Genomic DNA, 16,898 nt, shown 5'->3' on the forward strand with positions numbered 1-16,898 from the left:
GGCTTGGGAGCTTTGACTTGAAGTTGAAAGGCACTACTTACTGCAAATAGAATAGAATAGAATGCCATTTTATTGTCACTATACACATGTACAATGAGATTAAAAGCAGCTCCTACTCAGTGCAGACATGTAATTAGTGCAAAAAACAAAAAACAAAACAAAGGGGGGGGGGGGGATAAGGTGCACAGTTCTGTGGCGCTATATACATTTCTATAAAAAGACAATGAATAAATAGAGTGAATAAATAGGATTCCTATATACAGTATGGGTTATTGCACATATTTAAAAAAAAATTACAGTTACAGTACAAATTTCAGTAGGTGGATAGATGGAAGTCCGGGGGTTAGGCTGTGAAGTCAGTACATGTGTGAGTTCAGGGAGGTTATGGCTTTTGGAAAGCAGCTGTTCTTGAGTCTGTTTGTCCTTGTTCTGATGCACCTATAGCGCCTCCCTGAGGGCAGCAGGTCGAACAGGCCAAATGCAGGATGGGAGCTGTCCTTGATAATGTTCTTCGCCCTGCTGAGGCAGCGGGAGGTGTAAATGTCCATCAGGGAGGGGAGGGGGCAGCCAATGATCATCTGTGCTGCCCTAACTACCCTCTGAAGCTTCTCCCTGTCTGCCATGGTGCAGCTGCCGTACCATGCTGTAATGCAGTATGTCAGCAGGCTTTCAATGGACGAGCGGTAGATGGTCAGCAGCAGGTTGGAGTCCAGGTTGTGCTTCCTGAGGACCCTCAGGAAGTGCAGCCGCTGCTGAGCCTTCTTGATGACCGCTGTGATGTTGTCTGTCCAGGAGATGTCAGCGGAGATGAGGACGCCGAGAAACCGGAAGGTGTTGACCCTCTCCACACACTCGCCGTTGATGTATAGGGGGGCTAAGTCGGTGCTGTGCCTCCTGAAGTCGACAATGAGCTCTTTTGTTTTATTGGTGTTCAGAGCCAGGTTGTTTTCTGAGCACCAGGCTGTCAACTTCAGGACTTCCTCTCTGTAGGCTGCCTCGTCTCCCTTTGAGATGAGTCTGACTACTGTAGTGTCGTCAGCAAACTTGACGATGCGGTTGTTGTTGTGGGCCGGACTACAGTCGTGGGTGTAGAGACAGTATAGGAGGGGGCTTAGCACACAGCCCTGTGGGGAGCCGGTACTCAACATGCGAGTGGAGGAGAGGTGGGGGCCGAGTCTCACAGTCTGGGGCCGGTTGGTGAGGAAGTCCTTTATCCAGGCACGTGTGAGAGTGGGGAGGCCAAGAGTGACCAGTTTGTCGATGATAATGTCCGGAATGATAGTATTGAAAGCTGAGCTGTAATCCACAAAGAGCATCCGGACGTAGCTCTGCCCCAGCTCCAGGTGGCTCAGCACAGAGTGGAGAACTACGGTGATGGCGTCTTCTGTGGATCTGTTTGGGCGATAGGCGAATTGGTGGGGGTCGAAGTCTGGAGGGAGATAGTCCTTGATGTGCTGGAGGACCAATCTCTCGAAGCACTTCGTGATTACCGGAGTGAGGGCCACGGGACAGTAATCATTTAGGCTGGTGATGGGAGACTTCTTCGGCACTGGGACGATTGTGGCTGATTTTAGGTAGGACGGGATAACTGCCTGGTCCAGGGAGAGGTTGAAGATTCTGGTGAAGATGATGGTGAGCTGGTGGGCACACGCTTTGAGCACCTTACCAGGTACTCCATCTGGGCCGGCAGCCTTCTTGGGGTTCACTGCCAGGAGCACCCGTCTGACATCGTGCTCCCTTACAGTGAGTGGAGTAGTACACGAGCCACGTGAGGGTGGGAGCAGGGCTGTAGCAGATGAGTGCTGCTGTTGTGGTGTTTGGAGGCTTGGGAGCTTTGGCTTGAAGTTGAAAGGCACTAATACTGCGAATGGTGGCTTGGTTGCTTTGGCTTGAAGTTGAAAGGCACTACTTACTGCAAATTGTAGCTTGGGTGCTTTGGCATTAAGTTGAAATGCACTGCAAATGGTGGCATGAAGTTGAAAGGCACTACTTACTGCAAGTGGTGGCTTGGGAGCATTGGCTTGAAGTTGAAAGGCACTACTTACTGCAAATGGTGGCTTGGGAGCTTTGGCTTGAAGTAGAAAAGGCACTACTTACTGCAAATGGTGGCTTGGGTGCTTTGGCTTGAAGTTGAAAGGCACTACTTACTGCAAATGATGGCATGAGGTTGACAGGCACTACTTACTGCAAATGGTGGCTTGCGTGCATTGGCTTGAAGTTGAAAGGCACTATTTACTGCTAATGGTAGCATGAAGTTGAAAGGCACTATTACTGCAAATGGTGACTTGGTTGCTTTGGCTTGAAGTTGAAAGGTACTACTTACTGCAAATGGTGGCTTGGGAGCTTTGACTTCAAGTTGAAAGGCACCTCTTACTGCTAATGGTGGCTTGGGTGTGGTTTGATGTTGAAAGGCACTACTTACTGCAAATGGTGGTTTGGATGCAATGGCTTGAAGTTAAAAGGCATTACTTATTGCAAATGGTGGCTTGGGTGCATTGGCTTGAAGTTGAAAGGCACCACTTACTGCAAATGGTGGCATGGTTGAAATGCACTACTTACTGCAAATGGTGGCGTGTGTGCTTTGGCTTGAAGTTAAAAGGCACTACTGTAAATGCACTTACTTCCTGTTTGCACTGTATATTGATTTTAGATAAAAACGCTACCACTTACGGCTGTGATTTTTGGCCATCTTACTCAGTCTCCCCTCCGCTGCGCAGGTGCAGAGAATTCTTCCCATCAATGAAAAATAAAAGTGTTATTAGTTTTTTTTTAAATGTTGAGAATCTCTCTCCTGTCAATCACTCCATGAAAGCCACACCTTTTCCGGTGGGGGGGGGGAGGGGTTATAAAACCCGGAAATGTGGGTGTGGCTCAGTCTCTGCAAGATGGAGGAGGGAGAGGTCACGACTCGCTGTCTTTAGTGGCTTTGCACCCTACTTCAAATGGTATGAAACTGCACTTGAATTTGGTGGCCTTGCACCATGCTAGAAGGGGTAAGAAACTGCACTTGAATTTGGTGGCCTTATACCCTGCTTGAAATAGAATTTCAAGGATTAGTCGTGAGTCAACTACCAGCCCACCAGCCGTGAGTGTGTGAGTTGCCAGCACAACAGGCTTGATTGACTGAGACGCCAGCCCAATAATTAATTTGCCGCACAATTTGCATACTAGCCCTCTGGAAACCAGTCCCTTCAGCCCACAACACCCATACTAGCACTCCAGAAAGCCCCCCCCCCCCCAACCGGCCACCAATATTAGAATTGGTGGAGAGGTGGAATATTGCGTTGGATGACCAGCCCTCCTGTGTGATGCTGGGACCCAACGGGTCCCATTTAGTCTAGTATATATTGTAAATAGCTGGGGTCCCAGCACTGAGCCTTGCGGTACCCCACTAGTCACTGCCTGCCATTCCTAAAAGGACCCGTTTACTACTACTCTTTACTTCCTGTCTGCCAGCCAGTTCTCTATCCACATCAATACTGAACCGCCAATACCGTGTGCTTTACGTTTGTATGCTAATCTCTTATGTGGGACCTTGTTGAAAGCCTTCTGAAAGTCCAGATATAACAGATCCACTGGTTCTCCTTCATCCACTCTACTAGTTACATCCTCGAAAAATTCTATAAGATTTATCAGACATGATTTACCTTTCATAAATCCATGCTGACTTTGTCCAATGATTTCACCACTTTGCAAATGTGCTGCTATCCCATCTTTAATAACTGACTCTAGCAGTTTCCCCACTACCGATGTTAGACTAACAGGTCTGTAATTCCCCATTTTCTCTCTCCCTCCCTTTTTAAAAACTGGGGTTACATTAGCTACCCTCCTGAATCTAAAGAGTTTTGAAAAATTATCACTAATGCATCCACTATTTCTGGGGCTACTTCCTTAAGTACTCTGGGATGCAGCTATCTGGCCCTGGGGATTTATCGGCCTTTAATCCAATCAATTTACCTAACACAACTTCCCGGCTAACCTGGATTTCACTCCGTTCCTCCATCTCAATTGACCTCCGGTCCCCTGCTATTTCCGGCAGATTATTTATGTCTTCCTTCGTGAAGACAGAACCAAAGTAGTTATTCAATTGGTCTGCCATGTCCTTGTTCCCCATGATCAATTCACCTGTTTCTGACCTACATTTGTTTTAACTAATCTTTTTCTCTTCACATATCTATAAAAACTTTTGCAGTCAGTTTTTATGTTCCCTGCAGTTTTCTTTCATAATCTATTTTCCCTTTCCTAATTAATCCCTTTGTCCTCCTCTGCTGGACTCTGAATTTCTCCCAGTCCTCTGGTAGGCTGCTTTTTCTGGCTAATTTGTATGCTTCATCTTTTGTTTTGACACTATCCCTGATTTCCCTTGTTATCCACGGATGTACTACCTTCCCTGATATATTTTTTTGCCAAACTTGGATGAACATAATACTAAACATAATTACTTTAATTTACATTACATTGATGAGTCCCAAACATTATGGTGCCCTGAAATGGAGGGACTATAGCCCCTGTTCCACTTGTGCGACCTCTGGCGAGTTTGCCCACAACCCATAGTCGCGGCAAGGTCGCCACGAGGATGTAGGAGGTCTTCGTCACTCTCCTTCTTGGTCGAGAGTGGTCTCCGCGTAGTCGAGGCTTCAGCTAGGTCGTGCCATATTTTTCAAGTTAAAATTGACCGCGACTATGTCGCTGTCGGAAAAAATCTATACTTTTTTAGTCGTAGGTCTAGTCGAAGCCGGTCATAGTAGGTCGTGATGCTAGTCATAGGTAGTCGAAGGTAGTCGAATGTAATAGCTCCGGGGTGAAAAAAAAGGTCAGTAGAAAAAAATGGTAAATTAAACAGCAGAACGTCACCTCTTTCACTCCAGGGCATGTTCATTCATAGCTGGAGAGTTTTTTGGAGAGGAGACTTATGCTTTAGAGATGGAACCAAAAAGGCAGCAGCAGGAGGACACAACCCTGAAAAAATCTTGCCATGCAGGTGTTACCCACCCAGGCAGAGGAGTTGCAGGAGGTGATGCCACAGGAGGTGATAGTGCAGTAGAAGGAGGACTGGCCCTTGGAGGAGGAGACCAGGGTGGTAGTGTATGTCCCCACCACCACCCCATCCTTCACTGCCACATTTGAAGGCAGCGAAGCAGCCCCACATGTGTGCTTAAAGTTCCATCTTTTGTCAAAGCCCAGCACCACTGTCTTCCAGTCATCTGGTCTACTGGGACAGTCCATCACATCATCTCCATTCACCCATTGAGACCTCTTCTGGTGCTTTCTCTTCACCCTTGCTCTTCCCCTTCTGCCTTTCTTAAATGGCTGCTGAAGCAAAAGGGCTACTGCAAACAGTAGTTGTATTTTTACTAACATTCTCCAAACTAGTTCCTTCCTTGTTTGCATGGTTCAGAATGATTAAAAAAAAACCTGGGAGGCATTTTTTAGTGAGAAAAAATCCAGACATGACATCATTTTATCAGGTGATCATTTGAGCTGTAGACACTCGTCACTGGTCGTTGGTACACAAAAAAGCTGGAGAAACTCAGTGGGTGCAGCAGCATCTATGGAGCGAAGGAAATAGGCAATGTTTCGGGCCGAAACCCTTCTTCAGACGTCTTCTTCTTAAACACGTCACTTAACCCTTCTTCTTAAACACGTCACTGGTCGTTGTTGGTTTTCGGTGTGTTCCTCTGAGGTGGAAGGGGGTCGTGCTCACTCACGGACCAATTTGCCAGAGACCGTCCTCGAGTAAAACATACATAGTCGCCAGAGGTTGAGGTGGAGGTTGAGGTCTCCCAAGTGGGTCAGGCCCTTAAGTATAAAGGGGCTGTCCCTGTTGGGCGACCTAATTGGCGAGTTTAGGAGAGTTTGAAAAAATGTCATGTTGAAGACCTCCTTCGACTATGTAGAAGACTAGCTTCGACTATGTTGAAGACTAGCTTCGACTATGTTGAAGACTAGCTTCGACTAGCTACGACTAATTTCAGGAAAATTGGACACCGAATAGTGGAGAGTGAAGGCGACCTCCTTCGACCTCCCTTCGACTATGATGAAGACTATCTATGACTACCTTCGTCTACCCTTGACTACCCTCGATTACCTGCGACTAACATGCCGACCTATTACGACCTACTACGACTGCAACTTAGAATTTAAAAAGTATCGATTTTTTCCATGGCGACCGTTTTTTACTCATGTTGAAACATGTTGAAAAATACGCAGCGACCTAGCTGAGGCCTCGAGTACACGGGGACTACTCTCGAGCATGAAGGAGCGTTACAAAAACCTCCTCCGACCTCGTGTTGACCATGCTGCGAGTATGAATCGGGGAAAACTGGCCAGAACTCGCAGATTAGGTCGCCCAAGTGGGACAGCCCCTTAACACTGCTGTAATTTCTACATGGTGAAACCAAAATGTATAAAAATGGCCTTTATTAAATTCTGACAATGTACACTGTAACCACATATGATTTTTTTCTATTACAAATCTCAAATTGTGGAGTACAGAGGCAAATAAATAAATGATGGGTCTTTGTCCCAAAGGGCAGTGAGGGCACTGTATACATATGTATATGGGTGTTTCCGTAAATAAGGGTACCAACCTATGACATGGGTGGCCAAATATAAAGGTTATAAAATCGTAACGAAATACCACAGCATTAAAAATGGTCCTACCTATGACCCTTTTGAGCTCATTTGTGATCAAAATTTGAAGGAAAAAAAGCGAGAAAAAAATAATGTTTATATGACATATAATACATATGGACACTTACTGATTTCTAAGCTTCCTTACAAAATGTCGGCACCTAATCTACCACGAAGTCCTTAGTTCACGGTAGGATCATTATAAAAAGTAAAAAAGTCGCAACGAGTGCAAATAAACCCCGTTATAGTGATCGCATTCACAATGTTACTCAACGGGGGGGGGGGGGGGGGGGGGGGGGACACACATCAGAATGAGGCATCGCTAAAATAGGTGAGCAAACTAGATATTTTATTTCATGATTTTAAGTTCTATTCATTATTATGTATTTCATTGGAAAGCTTAAACACAAAATATCAACAATAAAAAAAAGATACAATAAATATAAAAACGGTTACTTTGTTTTTAATCCATACCAATGAGTTACCCCAGCATTTTGTGTCTATCTTTGGTTTAAACCAGCAGCTGCAGTTCCTTCCTACACATATTGTCTTCATCAGTCAGGGCATTGAATATAAGAGTCATTATATATATATATATATATATATATATATATATATATTGAATAATGACTCTTATACTTAATGCCCTGACTGATAAAGACAATGTGTGTTGGAAGGAACTGCAGATGCTGGTTTAAACCGAAGATAGACACAAAAAGCTGGAGTAACTCAGCAGGACAGGCAGCATCTCTGGAGAGAAGGAATGGGTGACGTTTTGGGTCGAGACCCTTCTTCAGACTGGTTAGGGATAAGGGAAACTAGAGATATAGACGATGATGTAGAGAGATAAAGAACAATTAATAAAAGATATGTAAAAAAAAGTAACGATGATAAAGGAAACAGGCCGTTAGCTGTTTGTTGGGTGAAAACGAGAAACTAGTGCGATTTAGTTGGGGGAGGGATAGAGAGAGAGAGGGAATGCCAGGGTTACCCGAAGTGAGAGAACTCAATATTCATACCCCTGGGCTGTAGGCTGCCCAAGTGAAATATGAGATGCTGTTCCTCCAATTTGCATTTAACCTCACGGTGACAATGGAGGAGACCTAGGACAGAAAGGTCTGTGTGAGAATGGTAAGAAGAATGGAAGTGTTTGGCAACCGGGAGATCAGGTAGGTTCAGGTGGGCTGAGCGACGGTGTTCAGCGAAACGATCGCCCAGTCTACGTCTGGTCTTGCCGATGTATAAGAGTCCACATCTTGAACAACGGATACAGTAGATGAGGTTGGAGGAGGTGTAAGTGAACCTCTGCCTAACCTGAAAGGACTGTTGGGGTCCCTGTCAAACAATATCCTTCTTTACCACTTTATCTAACTTATATCGCCACGTTCACAGAGCTATGGACTTAGACAGATATGGCTAAGCGAGAGATAAAGTCTTGTTCAGCACACCTGTACAATAATCACACATAATTTTGAGAGGAAAGTTTAACTTATTGGGTAGTTACATCCTTGGACCTCAATCTGCTTGAAGTGTTTGTAAGGAAGGCCAAAGAATGCTAGAAAATCTATTTGTGAATAGAAATTACATGACCAGCATAAAACCAGCTGTTATGTTACTAATGTTTTAGGTGTTTGTTAATTTACAGGTATGAACAATCCTGTCATGGTCATGGAAAATGAGACCTAGCACCCCCTGAAACACACTTAACTGTGGCAGCTGTAAGTAGACCGACACCCTTGTAACTATGTACTTCTCATTCGTGGTCCAAATGTGTGGTAATAGGAGGAATATAATAACATTGTTTCATGTTAATATAACAATTCCATTGGATTGTGCAAATTCCAGACTAATGTACTGTAACTAAAAACTCCAGTTTCTGCATTTTGCTAGAGCTGTAATTTAAATAATTGAGTTGGCTCTTACCTACTTAAAATGCCTTCTCACTAAATCATCTTGCATAAAAACTTATTACACCCACATGCCATGAATTTATACTCAAATTCTCTTAATTGCCTGCCTTAATTTTGTCATAAGATCAGCAGGAGACACTTGAAAATTCTTTAATAGTCTGGTGGCAAATCCATGAAAATATTGTGCCTAATTTTACGTATGATCTTGGACGATGAATATTTCACTGCTTTGGTTTGGCGTCCAAAAAAACTGAACGTAAATTTCAGATAGATACGCAGTATTCAGCACTTCTGCCTCTATTATGGCATGAATCAGAACACATAACAACAGTTGGAACTTCATACCTTCCATCGATTTTCATTTCATCTGTTAAAGAACGTTCTTTTTGAATTTTGGACATTGATTTCAAGTCGACATTAAAGTAGGGGAAGCAATTGACTGTTTCTTTTGGATTTGTCAATATGTGCTTTGGAAGTAATGGGAAAGAGCGAGCTGGAAAGTCTCTGAGAGCCACATTAAGCTGGGAAGAACAAACCTGAGCACTTTCATTTACATGTGTAGGAAGGAACAGCAGAAGTTGGTTTATACTGATGATAGACACAAAATGCTGGCGCAACTCAGCGGGTCAGGCAGCATCTCTGGAGAAGAGGAATAGGTGATTTTTCGGGTCATGACCCTTCTTCAGACTAATTTAAATGGCAGGTCTATGAATTAATGAAGCCTGGTGGCAGTGTGGGTAAATTCGGGGTCATTTTCAGTATCTCCAAATATTTTTGATGCTTTTTTTGTAAACTTTGCAATTTTTAATTTTTTTTCCAATTTTTCTTAGTGGAAATAGGAATATAAAGGCTGACCAACTAGGCTGTCACAGACTGATAACATTTGCATGGCGTTGAAGCTGCTTGGATAAAATGAACATGAGTACAATACTTATCAGCAGTAACATTGGATTGTACAAGTTTGATAGTTTTATATCCCTGATGCTTCCCTGGTAAATCAGACCTGGCAGAGGCAATGCACTTTAGTCATAGAGTCATAGAGTGATACAGTGCGGAAACAGGCCCTTCGGCCCAATTGGCCCACATGTCCCAGCGACACTGGTCCCACCTGCCTGTGTTTGGTCCATATCCCTCCAAACTTGTTCTATCTATGTACCAGTCTAACTGTTTCTGAAACGTTGGGATAGTCCCAGCCTCAACTACCTCATCTGGCAGACAAAGGTGCTGGAGAAACTCAACGGGTGCAGCAGCATCTAAGGAGCAAAGGAAATAGGCAACGTTTCGGGCTGAAACCCAGATGTCGGGGGGGGGGGGGGATGGGGAGAAGAAAGGAAAAAGGAAAAAGGAAGAGGAGGAACCCGAGGGCTGAGGGAGAGCTGAGAAGGGGAGGAGACAGCAAGGACTACCGGAAATTGGTGAATTCAATGTTTATGCCACTGGGGTGCAGACTGCCCAAGCGGAATATGAGATGCTGTTCCTCCAATTTCCGGTGGTGCTCACTCTGGCCATGGAGGAGACCCAGGACAGGAAGGTCGGATTTGGAATGGGAGGGGGGGTTGAAGTGCTGAGCCACCGGGAGATCAGGTTGGTTAATGCGGACCGAGCGGAGGTGTTCGGCATAACGATCGCCAAGCCTACGCTTGGTCTCAGCGATGTAGATCAGCTGACATCTAAAGCAGCGGATGCAATCGATGAGGTTGGAGGAGATGCAGGTGAACCTCTGTCGCACCTGGAACGACTGCTTGTGTCCTTGAATGGAGTCGAGGGGGGAGGTAAAGCGACAGGTGTAGCACCTCTTGTGGTTGCAAGGGAAAGTGCCCGGGGAGGGGGTGGTGCGGGAGGGAAGGGAAGAATTGACCAGGGAGTTATGGAGGGAGCGGTCTTTGCGGAAAGCAGACGGGGGAGATGGGAAGATGTGGCGAGTGGTGGGGTCACGTTGGAGGTGGCAAAAATGATGGAGGACTATTTGTTGTATGTGACGGCTAGTGGGGTGAAAGGTGAGGACTAGGGGCACTCTGCCCTTGTTACGAGTGGGGGGATGGGGAGAGAGAGCAGTGGTATGGGGTATTGAAGAGACTGAAGCAGAGGATTTTGGTAGAAAGTTGTTTTTTACACTGGAGGCCTATGACTAGTGGTGTGCCTCAGGGATCGGTGCTGGGCCCATTGCTGTTTATCATCGATATCAATGATTTGGATGAGAATGTGCAAGGCATAATCAATAAGTTTATAGATGACACTAAAATAAATAGTATCCTAAATGGTGAGCTTGATCGGGGAAATGTCCTTAGTTTGGTTTGAAATAGATCATGGCACATTCCTTGACTAATGCAAGGTACCAAGCCCACCAGATTCAACCCATCACCATAAAAATATGTTTCTTATACATTTTCTATATTTTTACTGTTTGGGCTGTGCCATCTAATGGAGCAGAACACGCAGTTTGTATAATGTAGCAGACCCACTCTGCTAAGTTGTTGCTAGGCAACAGAGATAAGAACGTGAGCACACTGATGACATGGAGATCTAAATCCATTGTATCTCTTTCTTTGAGTTCTAGGTGCAGCTGCTTATGGAAGAAATCTAGGAAGAAATGTTCTCCACGATCCCAACCTTCACCTACCTACTATTCCTATTAGATGTCTGTGCCTCCGTGGGATGTCCAATGGAAATAATCCTGTGATTGACTGGTTTTCCTATTATCACAGCTTAACACATACAACGCATTGGTTCAGCCACCCTTAAATGTACGATGGGGGATATAATTCTATTCTGAATGCATTTGCTTAACAAAACACGCTAAACCTTTATAGCAGCTTGGCATTGCAGCAATTATGAGATCACTGAGGAAAACATGGTCTCTTGCCCTTTGAAACAGTGCTGAAACAATACTGTTTTTATTACTGCTCCTGCCATAGTAATGCCATGATTTCCACATCAAATCATATGACATGCGCAAGGACTGACGCACATTCTCTGAGAGCAGTACATGTGATAGTATTTTCTGTTAAATAGGAATGACCTGTTAACAGACAGTTAAGGATTTCATAAGAAGAACAGATTTTTATCAACATTTTAGGGGGTGGCTTACAAAGCAAAAACAAATGACATATCATGAATATGCCTTTCATTAATGCACTGGGGACTTATTTTGATTTTGATTTTGCTATGATATGGGGTGAGAAGTGTATATGATATTGGTTTTAGAACATCTAAACCATATGTTTTGCAATTTTGCTGAAAGCAACTTGCAGAAGTAGTTGGTTTTCTAGCCAAAGAAATGCTGAATGAAAATATTTTAAATGGTTTTTTCAGACGGGCGGTATTCTGTACTGTGTTGTTTCTAATGGTAGGTTTTGCATGCTGCAACTGTGGCATTCAATCCTTTTTAATTTATTTTAGCAGACACGAGAAATGACCTTGTTGCCAGTTTTTGGCGTCCAGTTTTCCCTTACAAATGTTAAGTCAGCATGACAATTTCATTGTGCGTGTTGTTATAAAATGGAATGATATGAATAGTGTAACAGTTTCACAATATTTACACATCATAAGAGATACATGACAAAGTGCCATCAGCACAATCAATACAAAGGGAGTTGAAATACAGAAAACATGCTGAAGTGAGAGGAGAAAAAAAAGCACAAAATTGCCCCTTCATAGTGCCTTCATTGAAAGTTGGACCCAACGCTGTAATCTATTTGAAATTAATGATCAAGACATTTTCAAAGATAAATTTTAGTATGGCTCAAGCCAATGGAATTAGTATTATTTTTATTTCTGTAATCAATTTGTAGAGAAAAATATATATTCTGGGGAGAGAGGTTTCCCCTATGCAATGAAAAGTGAAGTAGTCTTCATTAATATTAGTTATTATGTGCATTTAATTTTCTGACTGCTGCTTTGAAACATGAGTAAATCCTCTTTGGCCTCCTCTTAAACAAGTTAATAAATAGAGTATTTAATTAGGCACCAGTCTTTTATAACACAGATCGGATAATGTAAACTAAGAACAATTTTGAAGGCTGTAAAATTCTAGGGTTGTAATTTAAAAAAAAAACAGGAATATCTGTGGAAAGGGGAACTAATTTTATAGTGGCCTTAGAACAAATTAGTTTTCTAGTGGTGATTTCTACCAAGGCATTTTAAAGAACTGCGTTATTTCTGTGGAATATATTCAGGGGTATTTTGATTACATTGCTGGGACAAGTGCTTTAAAACAAATGGGAAAAATAAATCATTTGCATTAAGAAGAGAGTCAGTGGCTTAAAGGGGCTGTCCCACTGCGGCGACCTAATTGGTGAGTTTAGGAGAGTTTGAAAAATTGTCATGTTGAAGACTTCCTTCAACTATGTAGAAGACCTCCTTCGACTATGTTGAAGACTAGCTTCGACTAGCTTCGGGAAAATTGGACACCGAATAGTGGAGAGTGAAGACGACATCCTTCGATCTCCCTTCGACTATGTTGAACACTATGTACTACGACTACCTTCAATTGCCTTCGACTACCCTCGATTACCTACGAATAACATGCCGACCTACTTCGACTAAACCTACGAGTAAAAAAAGTATTGATTTTTTCCACGGCGACCTTTTTTTACTCGAGGGCATTTTTTCAGCATGTTGAAAAATACGCCGCGACCTAGCTGAGGCCTCGTGTTTGCGGGGACTACTCTCGAGCATGAAGGAGAGTTAAAAAGACCTCCTATGACCTCGTGTCGACCATGCTGCGAGTATGAGTCGAGGGCAAACTCGCCAGAGCTCGCGGATTAGGTCGCCGCAGTGGGACAGCCCCTTTAATGACTTAAAGCAAAAGCAAACTACTGTGGATTCTGGAAATCTGAACAATTAGCATGTTAATCTTGTCATTTCTTTGGAAATGTACTCAGTGAAGGTGTATATAGATCCAGAGAAAATCCAGTAATGGTAGCTACATGACACACAAATCGAATTAAGAGTGAAATTAATTAATCCTAGCATTAAACATTGAAGAATACCCCTATTCCAAAAGGCTTGCATGTGCGTGTTGTCAAAATGTTGCTTCATAAGCCAAATCTACATCACACAATCTACAACACACACAGCGGTAGAGTTGCTGCCTTACAGTGCCAGTAGACCCGGGTTCGATCCTGACTCCGGTGCGGTCTGTGCGGAGCTTGTACGTTATCCCCGTGTTCGGGTGGGTTTTCTCCAAGTTCTTCGGTTTCCTCCCACATTCCAAAGATGTACAGGTTTGTAGGTTAATTGGCTTGGTATAAGTGTAAATTGTCCCTAGTGTGTGTGGCATAGTGTTGGTGCGTGGGGATTGCTGGTCGGTGTGGACTTGGTGAGCGGGAGGGCCTGTTTCCGCGCTGTACCGCTAAACTAAATTTGGCAGTGAAGTCCTAAATGTTACAACTTTAAATATATGATTTAATCATTCCCCTTCATCACCGGAAAATTAACTGAAAAAATAATTTTAATAAACTACTTTAATGATTATAAATGTGAGGAGGTTTGAAACCTTTAGATGTTTGGGATATGTCCTTTAAATTTAAAATTCCCATTGTTGCTTTTACAGTTCATTAAGTTGGTCAAATGCCTTGGAATCTATCACTTTTCTAAAGCATTGGTTTTGAAAATTGTGAGCATCTAAACTTGGGAACATTCCCTGCATTCCATAATGAATAAATAATAATGTACCTCTGTCCACATTAATATTTTGTGAGGAGGATCCCGCCCAAAATGAGAGAACCACGTTTGGGTCCCATCTTCCATCATAATGCCTCCCATGCAAGTGAGGTGGGAGATGGTAAATTGGAATTGACGACAGGCAAGGGTCAGAAGCCAGAGATGACCATCACACCTTGGGATGGTTGTACATGTGAAGATTGAGGTTATTTAATTGGACTGAGCATTGGGCCTGGAGGATCAATGTTTGTTTGGGACAGAAGAGACCGGGCCACATTTATTTATGCTGTACCAAGGAAAGCAGTTGCTCTGTTCAATTCCACAATTGGATAATTAAAAGAATAATCCTTTCACCTGATAGCCTCCATGTTGTGCTTTACAATTTTAGAGCATGGCAGGTAAAACACCAATGCATTCAAAAGTTGATAACACATCCTGCAAAAAGCATAGAGTGCTTTTGGCTAGTTATGTGCATTTGCTTCCTTTCCAATATATTGGGGGGCTTAGATCCAGTTTCAAATTACCAATCATTTTATCAAACTATATAAAATCTTAGAACCCTTCATATTTTTTTACTTCCTGGGGAAAGATTGCACCAATACGCAAATTATCTGCTTCAGAGTACACCTATATTTTGAGCATTCCAAAGTAGTCATTTAGAGTTTAGTGTTTAGTTGAAGAGAAATATGTCAATTGAACTGTGCAACGCTGAGTCCTATAAATAGAAATGTGATAATGCCCAGATAATATGTTCAGAGTATGTGAATTGAGAGATTAATATTGCCTTGGACTCAAGGAGAATTTGTGTGCATTTTGAAAAGAACAATTGGATCATCTTTACCCACTAGAAGTCCCAGTTTAACATTTCAAAGATAGCAGTTGTAAATTATTACATTTTCACGATTACAATGTGTGAGTCAACCAAGACTGGAGATATTGAGGTTTAAATTCAAGTCAGGAGTTACTCAATTATGTGTGAACTGGTAATGCTTTAGTTTTACATTCTTCTATTGACACTGATTAAATGTGAGAGAAATATTGCTTTAAGAAGCTATTAAAGAACGAGAGCCCTCATAAGTGACATTTCCCACCAGCCGCAGTTTTTTTTTTAGGCTGATTATTTTCAGATTGACAGATCCCTTTCCATTTCCCAAAAGCAGAAATAAAATGCCTTCACTGTGCAAATCAGGACCCCAAAGTTTGTTTTTGTACTTTGCTCCAAATTATTCATAAACTGTACACAACTCGGCAGTGAATGGAATTTGGGAACATTCCCTGCATTCCATAATGGAATAAGTGAAATTTCCCATAAAATACACCCAGGAATTTTGTTTCCACAAAGCCAGAAAGAGGTGCATTATCACTGGTCCAGACTAACTCTGCAGTTTGCATCTCCTCCTGACAGTAACGTATCCACAGCTGGAATCAGTACAGAAATAGATGAGATGCCATGAGCCACAACTATTTGGTATGTGCTGGTTTTTGTATACTTTAGATGTGACTACCTGACATTGTACCTATCTTGTTCTTAGTGCTTCATAAATACTTTACTTAATTACTTTGGAGGTGCACTGCCCTAAACCCTCCCACAGCAAAGAAACATCTTATACACAATTTATACACAGTCAGTTCCTACACAGAGCCAATGTAAATAAAAATCTAGTTTTATTTTAGAGATTCACGGTGCAATATTGGCTAAGATACAAAAAACTCCACGATTATGATTTAATGCCATGAGGCGTTTGTAACAACCTGCCTGCTTAGTTTAACATCCCATTCAGAGATGGTCTGCTAGTACAGCAATTTCTCACTACATTGAAGTACCAAGATCACTGGAGCACATCCTCTAAAGAAGTGAAAATGGTTACGTTTGAAGCAGGATCAGTATAAAAGAATAAAATAAAAAATTGTAAACTGTTTATATTTGTTACTGTTGTGTGAGGTTGTTTTCGATTTGTGGTTCAATGAATATACACCTCTCGTTTCAGCCGATCAAGAAAGTGAGAGTGGACATAGAATAAGAGCAGGAAGGATTGGCACAAATTGACAAGAAAGCAGATAGCCATGCAGCACAGAAAGAGGCCCATTGCCCCACCACATCCATGCTGACCGGTAAGGACTCATATTAGCCAATCCATTTTATTTACCCTGGTTCACAGGCCTCTGAGATTTAAGTGTTCATCAAGGTATTTGAAATAATTGGTACAATGTAATCCAATATTGGAATGGCCATAGCTGTGTACAGTTCTGGTTTGCATACTATTGGAAAGACGTCAGTACATTGGGAGAACGTACAAAGGAAATTCACCAGGGTGTTTGTCATAGAGTGATACACCGTGGATACAGGCCCTTCAGCCCAACTTGCCCACAACAGCCAACATGTCCCAGCTGCACTGATCCCACCTGCCCGCCTTTAGTCCATAGCCCTCCAAACCTGTCCTATCCATGGACCCGTCGAACTGTTTCTTAAATGTTGGGATAGTCCCTGCCTCGACAACTTCCTCTGGTAGCTTGTTCCATACACCCACCGCCCTTTGTGTGAAAAAGCTACCCCTCAGATTCCTGTTAAATCTTTTCCCCTTCACCTTCAACCTATGCCCTCTGGTCCTCGGTTCACCTACTCTTGGCAAGAGACTCTGTGCATCTACCCAATCTATTCCTCTCATGATTTTGTACACCTCTAAGACCCCT

At 42.9% G+C, this 16,898-nt stretch overlaps 1 protein-coding gene across 2 annotated transcripts in view; it reads left to right on the top strand.

The window, feature by feature from the left end:
- zdhhc2 (zinc finger DHHC-type palmitoyltransferase 2) overlaps positions 1–16,593 on the top strand; it is a 70,469-nt gene extending 53,876 nt beyond the window's left edge. Inside the window, exons 12-13 of one of the 2 annotated variants that reach the window (XM_033029307.1) lie at positions 8,279–8,351; positions 16,196–16,593. In XM_033029307.1, coding sequence (XP_032885198.1) covers positions 8,279–8,319 — 41 coding nt within the window. In that variant the 3' untranslated portion in view covers positions 8,320–8,351; positions 16,196–16,593. Of the gene's footprint in view, positions 1–8,278; positions 8,352–11,100; positions 12,847–16,195 lie in introns of those variants that run through there. The other variant, XM_033029299.1, reaches the window with a different exon arrangement.
- The last annotated feature ends 305 nt before the right edge of the window (positions 16,594–16,898 follow it).

This window comes from Amblyraja radiata, chromosome 1, assembly GCF_010909765.2.
Source record: "Amblyraja radiata isolate CabotCenter1 chromosome 1, sAmbRad1.1.pri, whole genome shotgun sequence".
Taxonomy (NCBI): domain Eukaryota; kingdom Metazoa; phylum Chordata; class Chondrichthyes; order Rajiformes; family Rajidae; genus Amblyraja; species Amblyraja radiata.